Source organism: Polypterus senegalus, chromosome 12, assembly GCF_016835505.1.
Source record: "Polypterus senegalus isolate Bchr_013 chromosome 12, ASM1683550v1, whole genome shotgun sequence".
Classification (NCBI taxonomy): Eukaryota; Metazoa; Chordata; class Cladistia; order Polypteriformes; family Polypteridae; genus Polypterus; species Polypterus senegalus.
In genome coordinates, this window is record NC_053165.1 from 2148258 (window position 1) to 2169143 (window position 20886).

At 44.2% G+C, this 20886-nt stretch overlaps 1 protein-coding gene across 1 annotated transcript; it reads left to right on the forward strand.

The window, feature by feature from the left end:
* Positions 1–660: 660 nt before the first annotated feature.
* On the forward strand, positions 661–15184 carry LOC120540268. The gene is made up of 2 exons (XM_039770871.1): positions 661–751; positions 8627–15184. The coding sequence occupies exon 2, from the start codon at positions 8682–8684 to the stop codon at positions 14433–14435; it is 5754 nt and encodes a 1917-aa protein (XP_039626805.1). The 5' UTR covers positions 661–751; positions 8627–8681; the 3' UTR covers positions 14436–15184.
* The last annotated feature ends 5702 nt before the right edge of the window (positions 15185–20886 follow it).

The following is a 20886-nucleotide window of genomic DNA, read 5'->3' on the forward strand; positions in this document are numbered from 1 at the left end:
ATTTTTCTTTTTGTAAAATCTTGATTGCTTTGTATGGATTGTAATAAAATTTTTAAAAAAATTAATGAAATTAAATGAACATTTAGATGAAATAGAACAAAAATTAGCTTCAAGTCCTACCTATTGATCGCTATACCAGATTTTTAAAAATTTAAATAACAACAGCAAGCCCTACGTAACAAACATCATCAGAGACAGCAATTTTAAAAAATGCGGAGATGTCATAGGTGGAGTACGTCACCTACCTTAGAAACTGAAAGGATGACAAGAAAACAAAAGCATGGATCTGTTGGTCTTGCCAGGAAAGGACATGTAATACTGGGAAGGACTTGCTGCCCACAGCATTGCCAAGTGTGGTTTTCTTTGAAGTTTTGAAGAAAGTCTACCAAGTACATTGTTACACAGAGTTCACATGGCAAGGTGTTTTTCTTTTTTTACTTTTTAGTTGGATTGTCACAGCCAGGACACACCCCGTAAATTCCCACTGTAAAATCCCCAGGGGAAACTTAACAGGGTGAAAAAAAAATAGACAGAGGCAGAGGTATATAAATGCCTGCAGCTTCAGCTTCTAAGTTGTAGCAAATTCAGAGTTTTCAGGTGTTGTATTATTTTGGTATTTTGAGATTTTTTTCTAAAAAGGTTCTGCATCTTCAGAAACCATTCAGATAGTCCATCAGTTAATAGGACGGCTGCCGAGTTGACTATCAGGACGTGAAGGAACACAAAATCATCACTTCAGCCACCTGACCAGGTAAGGCGCTGTATGCATATTGTGTCGCTTAGTTAGTTTGACGTATCTTGTTATGTGAATGATGGACTACCAAGAGAAAGTCCTAGAAAATGTTCTGCCTGGCAACAATTAAAAGTTCAAGTAAAAAAAACCAAAAAAAACAGGAGAACGCAGTTACGATTCAAAAAATGCAACTTTTAAGTCCAAAAACGGCGCTCATTTTCCAGCGGCCCCTCTGCCACATGCAGGCAGTCCGCGACTTTTCTTAAACGCACGGAGTTCAGCGCAGTGAACCCGTCGGTGCCAACGCCACCAGATGCGATCTGCTTTACAGCCGCTGCTTTCCGCTCTAACTGACGAAGCGAAGGGCATTGACGACACGGAGAAGTGCCGGCCGGGAATCGCTGCTTTCAATGCCGCCGCCGCCGCTGCCTGGACTGCCATTATACTCAAATCATTAAAGCAGCGCACTGCGCTCGTCGCTCCCCTACGACCCTATTATGGACAAGGGGAGCAAGAGAATGGATGGACGTGTATTTTGTAACATTTACGATGAGGCACGGCTGGCACAGGCGTTACAGCGTGTAGCTCCCCGTTTCTCCACGAGGGGCCCGACGTCGTCATCAGCACTCGACAAGCCCCAAGGCAGAAGACTTTAGCTGACCGGGAATTTTGAGGCTGAACCGTTTATTGTAAAATGTCATTCTGAGGTTTTTGAAAGCAGTTATAATGCATTTCTATGGGACACTCATTTGATGGTTGATCGATGTTTGTAAGCGAAGCTGGCACTGCCATTTCATTTCTTTTGGTGTCTTTGACGACGTAAAATCAATCTTGTTTTTATATGTGCCGTTACTGGTATAAAATAATTACAATGATGACAACATGCAATAGATACACAACTGCCTCATTTAAATTAAGTATTTCGCCAACTAATAACATAAAACATACTTTGGTACCGGCCAAATACAGTATACCTTTGTGTAAACCATCATTTTATTCTAAGAATCTGTATTTTTTTACATTTCTTTTTAGTTCTCAGAAGTTCCCAAATATGTTGTTTTCAATGAAAAGTGTTGGACTCAATTAAAATAGCGAAAGAAAAACTGTGAATTATTCAAATAGTACAGAATGTCAACGGAATACAGTATCAAAAACAACACTTAAAATAGAAATTCTAATTTATACAAAAATAACAAATACTATATACATACATACATATATACAAATAATAAGAGAGAACCTTGAAAATATATTTAAGTATTTACAGTAAACTCCAATGCTATTAACCATTTGTCAGGGGTGTTTCCAAAAAGCAGATGCGCCTTTTTAACATTAAAAAACTGAACTCAAAAGGGACAGAAAATGCCACCTGCCTCTTTCTCACTGTAAACTCATGATTTTTAACTTTTCCCAATGAATGAAGGACATCACCCTCTTCCTTTTCCATCCATCCATCCATCCATCCTCTTCCGCTTATCCGAGGTCGGGTCGCGGGGGCAGCAGCTTGAACAGAGAGGCCCAGACTTCCCTCTCCCCGGCCACTTCTTCCAGCTCTTCCAGGAGAATCCCAAGGCGTTCCCAGGCCAGCCGGGAGACATAGTCCCTCCAGCGTGTCCTGGGTCTTCCCCGGGGCCTCCTCCCGGTTGGACGTGCCCAGAACACCTTACCAGGGAGGCGTCCAGGAGGCATCCTGATCAGATGCCCGAGCCACCTCATGTGACTCGTCTCGATGCGGAGGACCAGCGGCTCTACTCTGAGCTCCTAAACTTATCTTTAAGGGAAAGCCCAGACACCCTGCGGAGGAAACTCATTTCAGCCGCTTGTATTCGCAACCTCTTCCATTGTCAACCCTAATTCTGCAGAGGACCACAGCAGACTCAAACATATGGTGGTCTTGGTACCACGTGCAGGCTTTTTTCAGGTGTAAGAGTTACTTTTTGTTCCTACAGTGCATTACACATTTAACAGCTTAAAACATGCAATAAAACAAATACTAATAAATAAGTTTGTTGGACAATGACTGGCACACACTTGTGCCCTGACAGTCTCCTCGGGTGCTGTCATGAGCTCCTCTTCAGACTACGGCTGTAGCGCAGTGCTTAGCGTGGCTCCCTGGCCGCTCCAACAATCTGGCCTTGAATGTAGCACCTGTAATGTAGCGTGTAACGTAACTGTAGGAGTTAAACATTAAACTATTTAGCGTAATGTCCTGTTTCCAGAGAATGATTACCAGTCGCACGCGATGGTATTTGATGCTCATCTGAATGGATGTAATGCACACACAATATTAGCTGGTGCGACCTTAAAGTACCCGCTGCGCAGGCCGTGGTAAGTGATGGGCACGAGACAGTATGTTGTACACACCAAGTTGTTCCCTCGAAAGTAATTGCAACGTGTCCCCTCAAGGGCTCATTACGTGTGCGCAAACTGATAACTGGAAACTTAAAGTACGTAGCCTACATAACCCAACCCACACTCCATTAATCAATAAAAGTGATGAGCTGCAAAGTTGTAGGTGGCCCCGAAGCGCACTTTTGCAATTTTTTAAATCTAACTTTATCTCGTATGTACGTACGTAAAAGTATCCCGAATGTCTGAGATATTTTCACGTACGTGACAGATAAGGGCAGTCCCATCATTTTTTTCACTGTGCGGTTCAGATCTTCCGTTCTCCGCTTATCTCTTGGGGCTTATGAGCGCTCCAGGCCAAGTAGATATTGCTGCAGACCGGAGTAAAATGGGCGTGACACCATCTTCGACTTCAGCCAATCATAAATTAAATTTGTGTCCATCAGGCACTTATCACCCAATCGCAAATGTAAACGTCATTCACATTTTTATTCAGCAAATCGCCAGTCAGTGTCATTTGACATCCTCGCTCCACTTTAGCCAATTGCCTTATGGATATTTAAGAAGAAAGGTGGGAGTCATTTCTAAAGGTGGACGTGTAAGATAAAGTGCCTGTAAGAGACGGAGTGTATATTCGTAAAGTACGTCTGCTGGTGCCACCATCTTACACTATAGCACTCCGTCTGCAGTCTAGTTTTACCACCAGCCTTTATGATTGGCACTTTTGAAAAATTATAATCATAAAAGTTTGGAAATGAGAAATTTATTGTTACTAAACAACATCTGAAGAAAATTTCAATGAACATATGGATACAAATTTATGTCTGCCTAATTTTAATGGAATGATGTGAACTTGATTAAGTCAGTCAGATTACAACAAATGTTTAAGTGTTGTTGTTTACTCGAATGTCCAAATGAATTAGTCGCCGACATTGAACAAGTCACCTTAAAGACGGGCTATTAACGTATTACAATTTAACATTTTGAATAAACTGTCAAAGTGAAATCTTTACTTCTATAATTCACAACCCTAACAATGTGTTTTGTTACTTTCGTTACATTTTATCCACATTTTTTTATTTAAGTATTCCTAATATTCCATTTCCCCCCTTCTGCCCGCAGATCAGCCTCAGTTCTTTGTCTGCTGATGTCTGTCAAATATTCGGCGCTCTTCATGTCTGCTCTCAACATACCAGCAGCTCCAGTGAGTTCCTGCCTGTGGATCTCGTAGTCAAGTTTGTTTTTAGCTGTCTTACGATTGCAGAATATTACAAATCACAAACGTGACACTCACGTTCATATATCATGGAACAGACAACATTAAGAAAGCTGCCAATAAAATTGTGAATTGAAAACATCCTCTGGCCGTCTCTGCATGTTATGAAACACAGTTAAGCTAAGAGTCACCTTTCAATCGTTATTTTTATAATGAAATTTACTATTAAATGATCTGTGAAGAGCAAATGTTATGCCTAAAAAAGAGTTTAAGATCATCAAATACATGTTTATTATAATACATATTACTTTAGAGACTGAAACCTGACCGATGTTTGTTTGTCGTTCATATCTCATTTATCCTCCATTTGAGTCCATCAGGTCCTATCGGCCTGACTTTAGTGTCTCTGAGACTGGAGGAGGAGGCCAGGAGTCCAGCTGAGCAGCAGGCACTGACGGGCATCAGCATCACGACGGGTAACAAGTTAGAGATGGCAGATATTTCCTATATGACTACCCAAGCAGACGGCACATTAGGAGCACACCGAGCGGGTCTACTCCAGTACAACTGACCGGGTGGCCCTGGCATAACAGCCTGTACAGCTGTAAACGACGCCACTTTACTGTCATTTTACCACCCACTGCACTGAGGCCATTAAATAATTCAGTCTCAACAGCTGGGAATTTATTTTGGCAATGATATTTCTGGTAAGGCATTTTGTATTCTCATTTGTCATAGGTTTATACTGACAAACTGGTTTACATCAATGTAGTTTTCTACAGGATAAATACATATATATATATATATATATATATATATACTCGTATATACTGCTTAAAAACACGTTTTAATGAGAGTAAAGCATCAAGTCAATGAAACCTCCGGGCTGTTGATCTGCTCAGTTCAGTAGCAGAGGGGCTTGTTCCTCAGTTTCAGCTGCTTTGGTGCACTGGGGGGTCAACAATGAGACGACCCCTAAAACAGGAATGAATGGTTTAACAGGTGGAGGGAGGCCACTGACATTTTTCTCTCCTCATCTGTTTTGTCACTCATTTTGCATTTGGCTACGGTCAAACTACCTGGACCCTACAGAGGTTGGTGGCACAGGTAGTCCAACTTCTCCAGGATGGCAGGCACATTAATACGTGGCATTGGCAGAAGGTTTGCTGTCTCCCAGCACAGTCTCAAGGGCATGAAGGAGATTCCAGAAGACAGACAGGCAGTTCCTCTAGGAGAGCTGGACAGGGCCCCTCGTAGAAGGTCCTTAACCCATCAGTAGGACCCACCAGTATCTGCTCCTTTGGGCAGGCCAGAGCCCAATGACCTCCAGCAGGTAACTGGTGTGATTGTCGCTAACCAAACAATTAGAAACAGACTTCATGAGGGTGGCCTGAGGGTCCGACGTCCTCTAGTGGGCACCATGGAGCTCGAATGGCATTTGCCATAGAATACCAGAATTGGCAGGTCCACCACTGGCACCCTGTGCTTTTCACAGATGAGAGCAGGTTCACCCTGAGCACATGTGACAGATGTGAAAGGGTCTGGAGAAGCCGTGGAGAACATTATGCTGCCTGTAACATCGTTCAGATGGACTTAGTGATTGTCAGTGTGGGGAGCCATATCCATGGATGGACGCACAGCCCTCTACAGGCTAGACAACGGCATCTTGACTGCCATTAGGTATCGGGATGGAATCCTTGGACCCATTGTCAGACCCTATGCTGGTGTGGTGGGTCCTGGATTCCTCCTGGTGCACGACAATGCCTGGCCTCATGTGGCGAGAGGATGAAGAAGATTGACACCATTGACTGGCCCCCACACTCATTCGTCTGACCTCAATCTAATAGAACACCTCTGGGTGGGACGACATGTTTCAGTCCATCATACGTCTCAGACTGTCCAGGAGCTCAGTGATGCCCTGGTCCAGATCTGGGAGGAGATCCCCCAGGACACCATCCGTCATCTCATTAGGACGTTGTCAGGCATCTATACAAACTACTGAGTACCACTTGGAGTTGCTGCAATGAAATTTCAGCAAAATGGACGAGCCTGCCTGCCTGCCTGCCTGCCTGCCTGCCACTGCATCATTTCTTCCCTTTGATTTCCGGGGTTTCTTTAAATTCTGCCCTCTGTAAGTTGATCATTTTAATTTCCATCAAACAATGAGGCTGCCATCCTTTTATTCCTAACACATCACCATATCAGTCCATAGCAGTAGATAGCCAGTAGGATTTTTTTCCTGATGTGTTTTCAAAATGTTCCTTTAATTTTTTGAGCAGTTTATTTCTATAAAAACACAGACACACACTTAATGTCAAGACCTTAGAATAACGAGCTTCTGGCTGGGAGTCTTGGTTTTAGAATACTGAGCTTCAAAAGTTTTGACTCTCCATTTATCAGGAGTATTCTTTCCTTTTCCTTTAATTTTGTTTCTAAATGTAAACGCCACATTTTCAGCTAAAAAAATGCAAGTTTAATTGAAAATGTGACTCCTAAAAAAGATAAGTAAGACCCTTATTGTTGTAGACTATGTTTGTGAACAGCGAACAGCAAAGTCTTCATCAGGATGCTCAGATTTATTTATCCTGTAGGGTTACCGGCGAGTCGAGCAAAGCGAGTGCCATCTGTAGTCCTGTCGTTACAAGTGGAGGCTCTGCTCGCATCTATCAGTTGTGGTTGTGTTGATACGCGAGGTGAAAACACGATTGTCACTAGCAAAAACAAACTGTTATTAATAATTATTAGTAGTGCAACAGTTTCAAGGAATAAATACAATTAACAATAATGATGGCTCAGTTGAAGTGAAAAAAACAGGCTGATCGGGAAAAGCACTGAGGGTGTGTGTGTGTGTGTGTCTCAGTGTGTGTGTGTGTGTCTCGGTGTGTGTGTGTGTGTGTGTCTCGGTGTGTGTGTCTCAGTGTGTGTCTCAGTGTGTGTCTCGGTGTGTGTGTCTCAGTGTGTGTCTGTGTGTGTGTCTCGGTGTGTGTCTCGGTGTGTGTGTCTCAGTGTGTGTCTCAGTGTGTGTCTGAGTGTGTGTGTGTCTCGGTGTGTGTCTCAGTGTGTGTCTCAGTGTGTGTCTCGGTGTGTGTGTCTCGGTGTGTGTGTCTCGGTGTGTGTGTGTGTCTCGGTGTGTGTGTCTCGGTGTGTGTGTGTGAGATACTGTGCTGAACCTTCCTACTGAATTTAGGAAGAGAAACTTGTAGAAGTTCAATCCCTTTGCTCTCGTCAGACTTTTCAGGTCCAGTGACACCAAATGTCAGGATATGTCAGCTGGGAGTGAGTCTAAGACCTGAAGTAGCTTTGCTGATGACGTTCCAGTCTGTCTGGGTGCTCAGAAGGCGATGCTTCGTCTCGACTCCTTCTTGGTCAGCGCTCTTTGGCACACGTGAAGCACTTTTTCTTTCTTTGTTCAGATTCTCTTCTCCTTCTTTGCTTTGGTCCCACCGTGTGGTTGCAGGTGGTGCTGGAGTTTCATGTCCTGAGGTCCTCATTTGCCAGCATCAAATTCTGTCGGCCCTGCACTGCAGCGAGATGAACGCATTTCTTTACATGGCTCTCTCTTGCTTATGCACTTCTTTACTTCAGTAAGGTTTGGACTTTGTGCCCACTTCCACTACAGATGGTCTTCCATTCTTCCAGTCCAGCACTAAATTAACCATCAGGGTAAAGGAATCAGTCCAGTCCAAAATACCAAAGATGTAAAAAAAAAATGAAATGCAGGCCAGCACAGGACTTCCTTTTTCATACAGGTGCACAAAATTGAACCTAAAATTATTTTTACATGCGATTTGGAATTTCAGAACAGTAAAGTGTGCCTTAAGGTTTTTATATATATATATATTTTTTGTACGTTTTTTGGAAAGAAAAGCAGGGAATATTACTCTGAAAGAGTCACTCTTCACCAATAAAAGCCGGCCTCTTCCTCAGCAGCCTCCAACTGCTCAATGATCTTCTCGGGCACTCCATCCACGCGCTCCACAGTCCGGATCAGAATTAATGTTTGCATGCACATGTGAAGAATCAGGTTGTAGATGAGATGACAAAGGTGAGAATTTCAGTGTGTGAAGAAGAGCTCAGACGTCCGCTCGGAATGCAACTCTTCACCCGGCGCTTCTCTTGACATCGCCACTCAAGAGCGGGCCTCTCGTCTGATGAGGCTTTCATCCCCTGGCTTGTTAGCTGTTGCTTATTTGAATTCTCTACCAATCTGTAGGAGGCGTACACGTAAGACCCTCTTTGTGCGACCACTCAGAATTTGTCTGCACGTTAAGATTGTGTTTTGCTACAGAATATTCTTGAGATTTACACTTTTTCATTCTTGCTTTTAGTGACATTGGCCGTCATCCTGAAGTAGTGCTGTGCGACGTTACTGCAAAGGAAGAAATGAAGAACCAGCTATCAGGCAGGCATTATTTAGAAAGTGGATTCTGGATTAAAGAAGACTTATACACCAAACTGTATGAATATCAAAAGGAAGGAGTCTCCTTTCTTCACTCTTTGTATAAACATGGAAAAGGCGGAATCTTGGCTGATGATATGGGACTGGGGAAAACAATCCAGATCATTGCCTTTCTCTCTGGAGTAATCAACAAGAAGCCGAAAGAAAGTATCCTGCTGGTGATGCCTTGCAGTCTTATGACCAACTGGGCAGACACCTTTAAGGCTTGGACACCCAACATCAAGGTGAAGATTTTTCATAGTAGTGAAAAGAAAAAACAATTCTGGAATTTAAAAGAAGCTCAAAAACAGGGAGGAGTTTTGATTACCAGTTATGGGACAATGGTTAGCAAGTTGAAAGAGCTTTCATTCTGCAATCGTGATGAATTTATTTGGGACATTGTCATCTTCGACGAGGCTCACACCATTAAGACACGCACCACCGAATCCTGCAAAAGCGCGTGCTCCCTTCCTTCAAAGATCCGCATCCTTATCACTGGCACCCCAGTGCAGAACAACCTAAGTGAGCTGTGGACCCTCTTCAACGTGGCTTGTCAAGGAGCTGTCCTTGGTACCTATAACACTTTTAAAAATTCATATGAAAATCCTATAATGAGTGGCAGAGTGAAGAACGCAAGCCCTAGAAAGAGCACTCTGGCGTTAAAAAGTTCAGAAAGTTTGATGTCAATGATAAGCCCTTATTACATGAGAAGAACAAAGGAAATCCTGCCTTGTCTCGCAAAAAAAAATGACTTAGTTGTGTGGCTTCGCCCAACACAATTGCAAAACCACAAGTACAAAAACATCATTGCAGCTAAGGTGCAAAAGGGTCAGCTATCGTTCCCTATGCTGTGCAAGCTGAAGAAGGTTTGTGATCATCCAAGGCTCCTGTTTCCCTTTGTAGTCAATGAGTTGGGTGAGGACGGTGCCAGTCTTGCCCAAGAATCAAGTAAATTGTTATTCTTGGTTCCTTTGCTAAGAAAGTTGTGTGCAGAGGGCAACCGCACACTTGTGTTCAGCCATTCATCCAAAATGTTGGACATTATAGAACGCGTTTTAACTAACAATAACTTCTGTTGTCTGCGTATGGATGGAACAGTTAAAATGTCAAAACGCATAAGACTCGTGGAAGCTTTCCAAACCCAAAGTGATTACTCCATCTTCCTTCTAACTACCCAGGTTGGTGGAGTTGGCTTAAACCTAACAGCAGCCAATAGGGTGGTCATCTTTGATCCCTCTTGGACTCCAGCAGTTGACGCCCAGGCTATTGACAGAATATACAGAATTGGGCAGGAAAAAGATGTGATAGTCTACAGACTCATAACTTGTGGAACAGTGGAGGAAAAAATCTACTGCCGCCAAGTCTTCAAGGACTCACTGATGCGGCAGGCAACTGGGGATGAAAAGAACCCGTACAGGCATTTTACACCGGAAGAACTTGGGAACATCTTTACATTAGGAAACACCCGATCATCTTCAACACGAATACAACTGCAGTCGAGGTCCACTCAGGTGACTTGTGACACCAAACTGGATGAGCACATTGAATTCCTCCACTCCCTTGATATCGATGGCATTTCACACCATGATCTCTTGTTCACAATGCCAGAGGATGATATATGCAGCAGTGAGGATAATGAGAGCATTCTTGTAGAAGTGGAGAATGCTCAAGAAGTTATAAAAAGTGAATCCAATGAACCACAGCTTTGTGTTGACAGGAACCTCCTTGGAGAACAAAGGGGAAGAAATCAAGTTAAAGCAAAAGTGTCTGCTCGGAAGAAGTCTTCTTGGTGTGACTATAGTGAACTGCACAAAGATAACGATGTGTCACAAGAAGGCTCAGAAAGTAGCACAAACGAGGACGCTGTCTTGTGTACGTCTGGTGACAGTACAGTTTGTGAGAGCTTCTCATCTAGTGACACTTCACATTGGGATGAAAATGAAGTGCCGTTTGAGGCAGTGCATTCTTCAATGTCTAGACTGACCATTGAAAATTCTCTGTTGGACTCTGAAGATATGCACGATTCTCTAGAGCTCAGTGGTCTGGGTTCAAAGCACAACGCTTCTGCAGCCATTACACAAATTTGTGATGTTGAAATTTCTTCAGAAGGTCAGTCTAGCATGGAGTTTTCAATAGAGAGTAATTCAGGTGGTGCTCATGAAATATCAACTCCGCTGGCCAATATTCAGACTTATGGGGATACGACCGATTCATCAACCAGCATGTCAGTTGCTAGTTCTGCTCATGACTCTGCTAATCAACATGTGACTCAGACTAAGGCCTCACTCATAAACCTGACTGCTGATTCCGAACTCATGGATACTTCAGCGGCGACATCTACACCTTGGTCTGGCACACCATTATTCACTTGTGTCATAAACGATGGTGAGGATGTTACTGAATGGAATCTTTCCCAAAAATGTTTAACCCAAGATTACAGTGCCAATAAAAAAAAGCAATGTGTTTCTGGAGGTCTCTGCAGTATAAATGTGAAGCCAAAAGAAGACAAGGACGAGTGTGAAACAGATGAGGAAGATGAACACACACATGAGAATAATAAAAATGGCTGCCTTGATATGACAAAAGTGCAAGAAGCAATAGAAAGTGAATCCGAGCAAACAGAGAAGCGGGCCGATCAAAACATCTCAGGAAACCTACACACAAGAAAAAGGAATGGAAAACACAGAGAAGAGTCCACAATGAAGAAATTATCTGGCATTACATGCAACAATTGTGATACGTCACAAGAAAGCCTACAAAGCAGCAATGAAAAGAACTCTTCCGGTCATTCCAGAAAGAATGTTTTATCTTCTTACAATTCATATCTCAGTGGTTCGTCACATTTTGATACAAGTGGAACCAATTCTGAAAGTGTACCTTCTCCAATATCCAAAGTGATGCCAAAAAGGTCTCAGATGGACTGTGATCCTAAAGAAAAGCAAGTTTGTCAGAGTCCCCATGTGACAAAACTTTGTGAGTATTCTCTGTCATCAGAGAGTGAGTGTGACACAGACAGTTCTACAGAGAGAACCACACCTTCAACTCATGCGATGTCTGCTCCTGGACCAGAAATACAATTAATCACTGACCAGCACTGTGGTGATTCAACTTCATCATCTACCAGTCCATCAGATAATCATTCTGCTTATAAATGTGATCATCAACACGTGACTCTTGTGTCCTCGTCTATAAACCTAACTAGTCGTTCAGATCTCATGGATCTGTCAGGCTTACCAAAACTGTGCCCATACTCACAAACCTCAGAAGATTTGTCTTGTTCTCCTGTTGTGCCATCTACATCTTGGCCTATCAAAGAAATCAGTAGCAGTACAGACATCCCAGGAAGACGTTTTCACCAAGAAAGTTCATTGAGAAGTGATAGTGTTAATGATTCTGGTAATCAACAAATGACTCCTACGGATTGTGTGACAGAACTCAGCAGGCACTTAGAGCTGATGGATCATTCCCAAACTCCTCATTATATGCTGGGGCTGGATGGGCTAAATAATCGTTCTCATGTCATCACATCAACACCTTTGCCTAAAGCCCCCGTAATTAGCAATAAAATGTGGGAGAGTTCGGCCATTGATAAAACAACTTCACTCAAAAAATGTTCAGACAGAAATCACGATGACAATACAACATCTGCAAGTTTGTCTTTGAATGGTCCTTTCTTTTGTAAAGAGAAGTCAGACAGAAAGAAGGTAACGTTTATGCTGCCATATGATGATGATGATGATGAAGGCAGCAGTGATGACACAGGAAATAACAACCTGAGTGACATTGAGAAAGCAACAGGAAGTGCCTCCCAAGAAATACAACATAATGTGAAGCCAAACTTTGTGGAGCAACAAAGGGGAAGAAATCAGAAGTCAAGTCACAAAAGAGAGTCCCTGCTAAAGAAATCACCTGACGTTAAATGTCGTAATCTGCACAACGTCCTTCATGTGTCAAAAACAGCCCCGTTACTTCGGAGTCATGAGACGTCTCTCCTCCATTCCATCGGCAGCTCCTCTCCTATCGGGATGCCACAGTTCACAACCAGTGAGGTCTGCTCTAAGTGGGCACCTTCTTCAGCGCTCAAGATAGACAGTGTCTGTACCCGAAAACAAATTGGTGAGAATCTAAATGTGACAAAAATTTGTGATTACACCTTGTCTTCAGGAAGTCAACCTGACATGGATTCTTTGCTGGAGAGTAATTTGACACTTAATAATCATTCTTCAGCTCCTGAACCCGTGAAAACATTAATCAGCCCCCATATCTGTCTGGATGCACTTTCATCATTTCCCAGCGACTCTGAAAATCATTCATTTCATGCATCTGGTAATAAGGAGGAGCCTCCTATGGACTCTCTTACATGCCAGTGTGTGCCCAAGGATCACTCAGTCTTACCAAAACTGTGCGATTATTCACACTCTCCTCAGGATTTGTCAAGCCGGGATAGTAACAATGGTGTCTCTTATCTGGTGACACCAGTATCGTCACCTAAAAAAAGGCTACCACTTCATGAAATCAGTGACAACAGAGACATTTCCCAAAGTCTTTTAATAAGAAATGTCAATGAACATCCAAGAGTTAGAAATGTTCTTGGTGACTGCTTCATTCTAAATCAGAAGACAAAGGTAAAAAATGCCAAACCCACGTTATGCAAGTATCCCTTGACCACTGTGCCACAGTCAACTCCGATGGACTCTCCACATTGTAATACAAAATCCATCAAAGAGCAAAAATTGGGGAATCAACCAAATTGTGAGAAGGTGCCTCCCTTCGATGACATTCAAAGTAACTCAGTCAGAATCCTTAAAAACTCAACGTTACCTTTAGAGGACTCAATGTCAACCAATTTAGAGGATTACGAAGAGCCATCTGAAGCACAGGTGGACAGTGCGATCCACAGCATACTGGAGTGCCTGAAAGAAATAGTAGGACTTGAGGTGAACAATTCATCAGGTGAAAGAGCAGAAAGCATTTTGGACTCTCAAGTTGAGCGAAACCAGAAAGATGAAGGCACAGATGATGAAGATTCCTTGATTTTAGCTTTACTCCACCCCCGGCCGGAAAATTCACATGGTGAAAGCTACTTTTACAGCACTGGCAAGAACAAAGAGCATCCGTGTGGAACTTCCATGTGTTCTTGGACGAGCAGAGATTTCATAAGAGAGAGAGCAGGAAGTGGAAGTCCAAAGACTGAAAGAGAAACCTCACTGCCATCTAAAGAGAATGAAATACGAAAGCCAACTGAAGCTCACTTTGGAAGCTTGCTGGTGAGTGGATCCCAGTCATTTCAGGTGGACCCCACTCGCTGTTCACTTGGTTTTCCAAACAATGAGAGATTTGTCCAAGAGCAAACGCTAGAAGGTGAAACAGGAGCAGACTGTGATGTGTGGGATTGGACACCTTTGACCGAGGGTTTTGAGTACACTTCAGCCATCAATCCACAGCCTCTTCACTTTCTATCAACGCTGGACTTGGAAACCACAGTCAGTCTTAACCAGGTGTCCATGAGCTCCGCTAATTTGCTTGGTGGCAGGAGGTCAGATTTAAATATGGACATTCCAGAGACCACCACCACTGTTCTGGATGACTTTTACCTTTTTTTAGAAGAAACTCTGCCACTCCTAGAATTCAGTTCAGCGGAGGACAATCCAAAGTGTTTCGACCAATTTGACTTAATGAGGAGTAATGAGGGCAACTGAATGGATTGCAAGCTCTCTGCCACAGACAACGAACATGGCGGAGATTTGGTGCTCTTGCTTGGTGGCCTTTGACCTTTTCTGCTGTGGATTTTGGGTAACGTCTTTTTTTGTTTTTTTTTTCATTTTGTTCATATTTGACCATTTTTGAAATAAAGCTCCACTTTCTGAAGATTACTTGTGGACATACAGGATGTCTTCTGCTGCCAGAGTTTGCATGGTCCTCCCAGACTTCAAAGTCTTTCTGAGGCCTAGTCAGGTGGGCAGCCTCCTGTTTTCTTCAAGAGGGCCGAGCTTGCTTTGGGGGGAGATTTGTTTCCTGGACTATTTTGGGGTCCCCGTCCTTTTTTTTAATTCTGTGCTGCCAGGCTACAGGCACAGCTGATTATGAATGAGGGGTGTGCGGGGGTCTTTGAAAAGTGCTAAATGGAATAAAACCAATAAGTGGTAAATAAAAAATAACACAGAATAAAAGAAATGGGTGCTGGACAAACGACTTGATGGTAAGGATGTTTCTGTTTTTAAAGTCGGTATTCTGTTGAATGTGAGCTGAAAGTAATGAGGGCAGACTGAAGGGTTTGAACCTTATTAGCCGAGACTAAGAGGTGATCTGAATGAAGAAAGGCGGTGGTTCTCAGCTCTAATTTTAAAACGCGCCCTTCAGCAGGAACGTGGCTCAGAGATGGAAACTTCTCAAGGGTGCATTTCACGCAGCAAACTTTCCTTCAGCCAGAGAAGCACAGACACAGAGAATAAGCGGCCAAGTGGTGTGGGGGACTCGAAAGTCGACTCCATGGTGTGAACTGAATAGGACTGATGAGCCTCTTGGGCTGAACGGCCTGCTGTCGTCCACATTGCTCTGATGGTATGCAGACTGTGGTTCAGTTCACGTTAAACACCCCGACTGCCCTGCATTGAGTTACTCAGACTGTGTTTGTTGGCACTGAATATTAATAAAAATGGCAGATGTCAGGAGGAGAGCTCAGTTTGGAGTCATGCTGTCACTCATGATGTCACTCTGGCTTTCCAAGTCATGGCACTGGACGTTTCCAGGCTCCCAAATGGTGTGCCTACAGAGATATGCGGTCTTGTTCATGGGGTCTCGCTGCTTTCACCTCACTCAGTGGTAAAGACACTCAGCTATTGGGCCTCTTTAACATAACACTGCCCACTCAGCTGGACACCCGGGCTCAGGACCCTAATCCTAACCGTGGGTACTAAAGTTCAGATACCAAAGTCTTTTTCTTTGTCACTGCCAGCGGCTCCAGTCCTGGAAGATGAGGATGATTGGGTCCACACACTGCACCTGTGGTTCATGGACTAATGATCACATGCCTCTTGAGATATGAGCCTTTGGTAGCAGGCAAAGCTTTAGTGGGAGGATGCTTGTGTTGCAAGTGACCACCATACCAGTCGCTCAAATATCTGGGAGGGCTTCAACGGCAGCACACTGGTCACCTGGACATGGTGCAGATAAGTAAAGCTGAGGAGGTCCAATATGGTGGCCAGCCACAATGTAGAGCTTCAAGTGACAGACTGCCTACCCTAAAGTGGCAGATGTCCTCAGCCAAAAGAGCCCACGTCTTTGAGATCGTGGCATGGGCTGGAGGCACCTTGGCAGTGTTTGGAAGTTGTTATTCACAAGGGACCTCATAGAGCTCAAGCCTGTGTAACGTATGGGTGTCTCGGTCAGTTTCTATTCCAAATAAAAGTCACAGTAAAGACAGATTGGTGCGCTTCATTTTAAGGAAGACTCATCAAAGCACCTCTCCAAGATGGATACTTGAACATATTTCAGCTTTTGAATTAGCAATGGGCCACCGATTGAGTTATCTGAGCAGGGACATTTCTCCACTTCGCAGGATGACTCGTAAGCGGATGAAATACAAATGGAGTACATAAGCTCAAATGGCTCCAACGTGCAAGTCACAAGTGAAGCAGGGGTGGCCCACTGGTGAGGGCTTTGCCACCCTGACCCCAGGGCTTTGGTTCAAGCCCCAGCCGAATGACGTCTCACCTTCTCCATGTGTCCTCCTCCAGTTTTTCTCCCAAATATGTGCAGGTTTCAGTTGATTGCCCGTCCTACATATGCCCGGTGTGTAAAGGACTGGCATGCCATCCATCACTGAGTCCTGGTTTGTAACTTTGGAATCCCATTTGAAAGATGAGCACCTGTTTCATTTGTTTATGCCTGACTTCACATTTGAAGATTTGACGATTAAAATGAAGCAAAACAAAGGGTTTAAATGGGACACCTTGAACGTGTGTCTGACTTTATGAATGGGTGAAACGCCAGAGGTGGGCACGTCAGACGCATTTGAGTTCATCTGCGCTGAATGGCCATCATCAGCTTGGCTTTGGCCTGTCAGGTCACTTACGTCAGCGCCAGTAATTATGGCCGCCTGTCCGGTGCGCAGGGACACACCTCCATGGCAGTGTGACAGCCTCCCGGACCTTTGCCTGTTGAAGACACTCTGCTTGCTGTGATGAGGCCAAATGCGACATGAGAGCCACCTCAGAGCTCTCCTCCCCGTTCTTATCTGAAGGACTTCGGGTTGTTGTCCGGCATTTCTTCAAGAAGGACACCCGTGCGAGTAGGAGTCAACTAAAGGGCCTGAATAATGGCAATTCCACGTCCGACCAGGAGGTGGCGAGGTCTTTCTCCATCCCTTGCAGACCATTCTCTGGAAATCCCACAGAGTTCTGGCGCCTCTGATGATGTCACTTTCTACACCGGCCTTTAAAGCCGCCATTTTGAATCAATATTGCAGTTCTGTTCTGGAGGCAGTCGCTTGAACAACTCACAACCTTTAAATGCACATTATACGGGTGGCTGTCCCAAACCTTTATGATGTCATTCTCGTCACAAACACTCAGCCTGCCCTTCATTCACCGCTGGCCTCCAGCCAATGACATCCCCAGCACGGACCTGAAGGACCTGCTCGGCCGCTGGTGGATGTTTGGCACTTGGACACCATTTCAGCCAGGCAGGCTCCTGAGTCGTGGGTTCAAAATGCATGTGAGGTGACTCGGTGACTCAGTGACTCGAAGTTGGCCCTGTGTCACCATCAGGGGGCCCAGCAATGGGAAGGCACCCCATCCAGGACTGCTGTGTCCACGTTTAAGCCACTGTGAGCAGCCGAGGCTCTGGCGCAGCGTTTTTCTAGTGCTGAGATATTTTTAGTTTTCATTTTAGATTTAGTTTGAGCTTTTAGCAGTTAACTTTCATTTTCTGTTTTACTCGCCCAGAACTGTCCACAGCACTTTAGAGTTTGTCAAACTGTGGGCCATTCGTCTTACATCCTGGTCAATTAAACACCTGATGACGTGAAACCTCCAATGTGCCTCTCTGTCACGGCTCGACTGGCCATTCAAGACCTCCAGTGTCACCCCAAAAGGCAGGAGTGACGTGCCTGCTGCGCTTCGATGTCACTTTAAGCTGCAGTACGTTTAAAGAAATGGCTGCTGACGTCTACTGGGCGAGCAAACACTCTCATATTTATTTGTGATACGCCCTGATGCCACAGCATGCCGCCTAATAAAGTATCTATCTACTGTATCTATCTACTCACTGCGAGACTTTGAAAGTTTTTTCTTTTTTAGGGAATTCTTACTGTGGATATTTTTCAAATCCTCTGGAAGTCACCACTTGCACTGTGTTTATGACACGGTGTTCATTGTGCCTTTCTACGCGTGTATTAACATCTTATCCTGTTTGTAGCAACATCTCAGATCTTTCACTATGATGTGATTCACGTTTTCGTGATGTCCCGTCTCTGTGTTGCCTGAGCATTACGAGCACTACAGGCGGGCAGAAGAATGCCAAGCGCAGCACCCCCAGGGTCCCCCCCATTTCAAAAGACGATTGACAGTTCAGTATTTGACACCTCTGTGTGCCTACTTCTCTGTCACTGCACCTACTTGTTTCACCACTAGGTGGCACTCTGCCCTTTAGAGTGACTGTTGTGTTACCTTGCTTTGCTTTTCAGGTCTAAAGAGGTCGAGGAGTTTAATACGATGAGCCTGAGGAGCGCGGGCCCCCTACGTTTGCCCAGTGGTTGCCTGTGTCCTCGTCCAGGTACACCCACCTGGATTAAGCCACTCCAGATGTCCTTTCTCTGCTGCTGCACTCTGCTAGAGAGCACATCTTGATGTTTGGGTCAAGTGAGAGGGGGAACAGATGGCATAAGATAGACAGAAGCTGGCAGTATAAACTGAACAGTTAAAAACCCAGAGAGTGGATGTGACAAAACTGGACAGGTAAAGTCAGGGGAAATGGCACTGGGAGACTCCTGTACAAAATGACAGTCAAAGAGATGAAGAAGAGGAAGAAGAAGGCGAAGGATGCCAGGCAGGTGAGAAATGAGACTTTAATTTGTGCCAGTTAACAAAAAGCAGCCAAAAGCCCCACAAATCATTGGCAAGGGTGCCAGCCTATCTGAGGCACACCCACACACATGAATGCTCACTGGCATCAGTTTAGCTGTGCCAACCCACCAGATGTACAGGCTGTGGACTGTGAGAGTTTACCCGACATTGCCAGAGTGTGAACAGGGAATATGTGGAAACTTTACACAAAGGGTGCCCAAGTGGGATTGGGATTGGGTTCAAGCACTGTGAAGCAGCTGTTCCACTCGGGGGGTCTCCCCACATTATGTCATGCAGAAGATTATAACGGCTACCATCTTTGAACCACCCCAGTGTGCAGACATGGAGGTGTACCCATCCATCTTGAGTTTGACAGAACCCCTGACAAAATGTTGTGAAACGGCCAGTGATGGACGTCACCAGGAGTTGCATGTCATTCAGGTCAAGAACAGCTAAAGACTTTCACCCACACACACCCTGGACATTTGAGGTTCTTTTTTATTTTGTATTTTAAACGTAAACCCCAAGCAGCTCTCACATAGCACCTCAAACGTTGAAAACCACCCCATGGGACACACCTGGAACGCCAGCGGGATGAGGAGATTTGCCTTACAGATGTAGGCCTGGTGCTGGCACGACCGGGTGAGATGACCAGGCAGTGGTCATTGTCCCCAATCGTGGAATTTCTATGTTTGCACATTCACTTCCATTAGCAGCTTTACTGGCCTGAGACCAGTAAGTCAGTCAGTCATTGTCCAACCCGCCATATCCGGTCACGGGGGTCTGCTGGAGCCAATCCCAGTCCGCACAGGGCGCAAGGCAGGGGCAGCGAGACTTTAAGACTACGAAGCGCCTGGACCTGACCTGGAGGTGATCGTTTCACCTTCTAGTGGTCACCTTAGCACAGAGACAACATCCACAAGGCTCTATTCTGGTCCGCTGCTCTTCTCGATCTACATGCTTCCGTTAGGTCAGATTATTTCAGGGCACAACGTGAGCTACCAGAGCTATGCTGATGACACACAGCTGTACTTATCAATAGCACCTGATGACCCCGACTCTCTGGATTCACTAGCACAATGTCTGACTTGTATCTCAGAATGGATGAATAGTAACTTCTCAAGTTAAATAAAGAGAAAACTGAAATCTTAGTGATTGGCAATAATGGATACAATGAGGCTATTAGAAATAAACTGGATACATTAGGATTAAAAGTCAAGACGGAGGTAAAAAGCTTAGGGGTGATTGTTGACTGTAATCTGAATTTTAAATCGCACATTCATCAGATCACTAGGACAGCATTTTTTCACTTAAGAAACATAACTAAAGTTAGACCTCTTATATCATTGAAAGATGCGGAGAAATTAATTCACGCGTTTGTTTTCAGTCGACTAGATTACTGTAACGCACTCCTCTCAGGACCACCAAAAAAAGACATAAAACACTTGCAATGAGTGCAGAATGCAGCTGCTAGAATCCTGACTAGGAAAAGAAAATCCGAACACATTTCTCCAGTTTTGATGTCACTACACTGGTCACCTGTGTCATTCAGGATTGACTTTAAAATTCAGCTTATGGTTTATAAAGCCTTAAATAATCTGCGCCATCTTATATATCAGAGTGTCTGACACGTTATATTCCAAATCGTAACCTCAGATCTTCAAATGAGTGTCTCCTTAGAATTTCAAGAACAAAACTTAAAAGAAGTGGTGAGGCGGGCAGGCGGCCTTCTGCTGTTATGCACCTAAAATCTGGAATAGCCTGCCAATAGGAATTCACCAGGCTGATACAGTAGAGCAGTTTAAAACACTGCTGAGAACACATTACTTTAACATGGCCTTTTTATAACTTCACTTTAACTTAATCCTGATACTCTGTATGTTCAATTCATCATAATAACTATTCATAGTGGCTCTAAAATCCATACTGACCCCAACTCTCTCTTCTGATTCTTTTGTCTGCGCCATCTCCACCTACTCAAAGCATCCTGATGCTCCAACATTGATGGACTGAAAGCCAGAAGTCTACGTGACCATCATCATCATCAAGTCCTTCTGTGAGAACCCTAACTACAAAGAGGACTGTT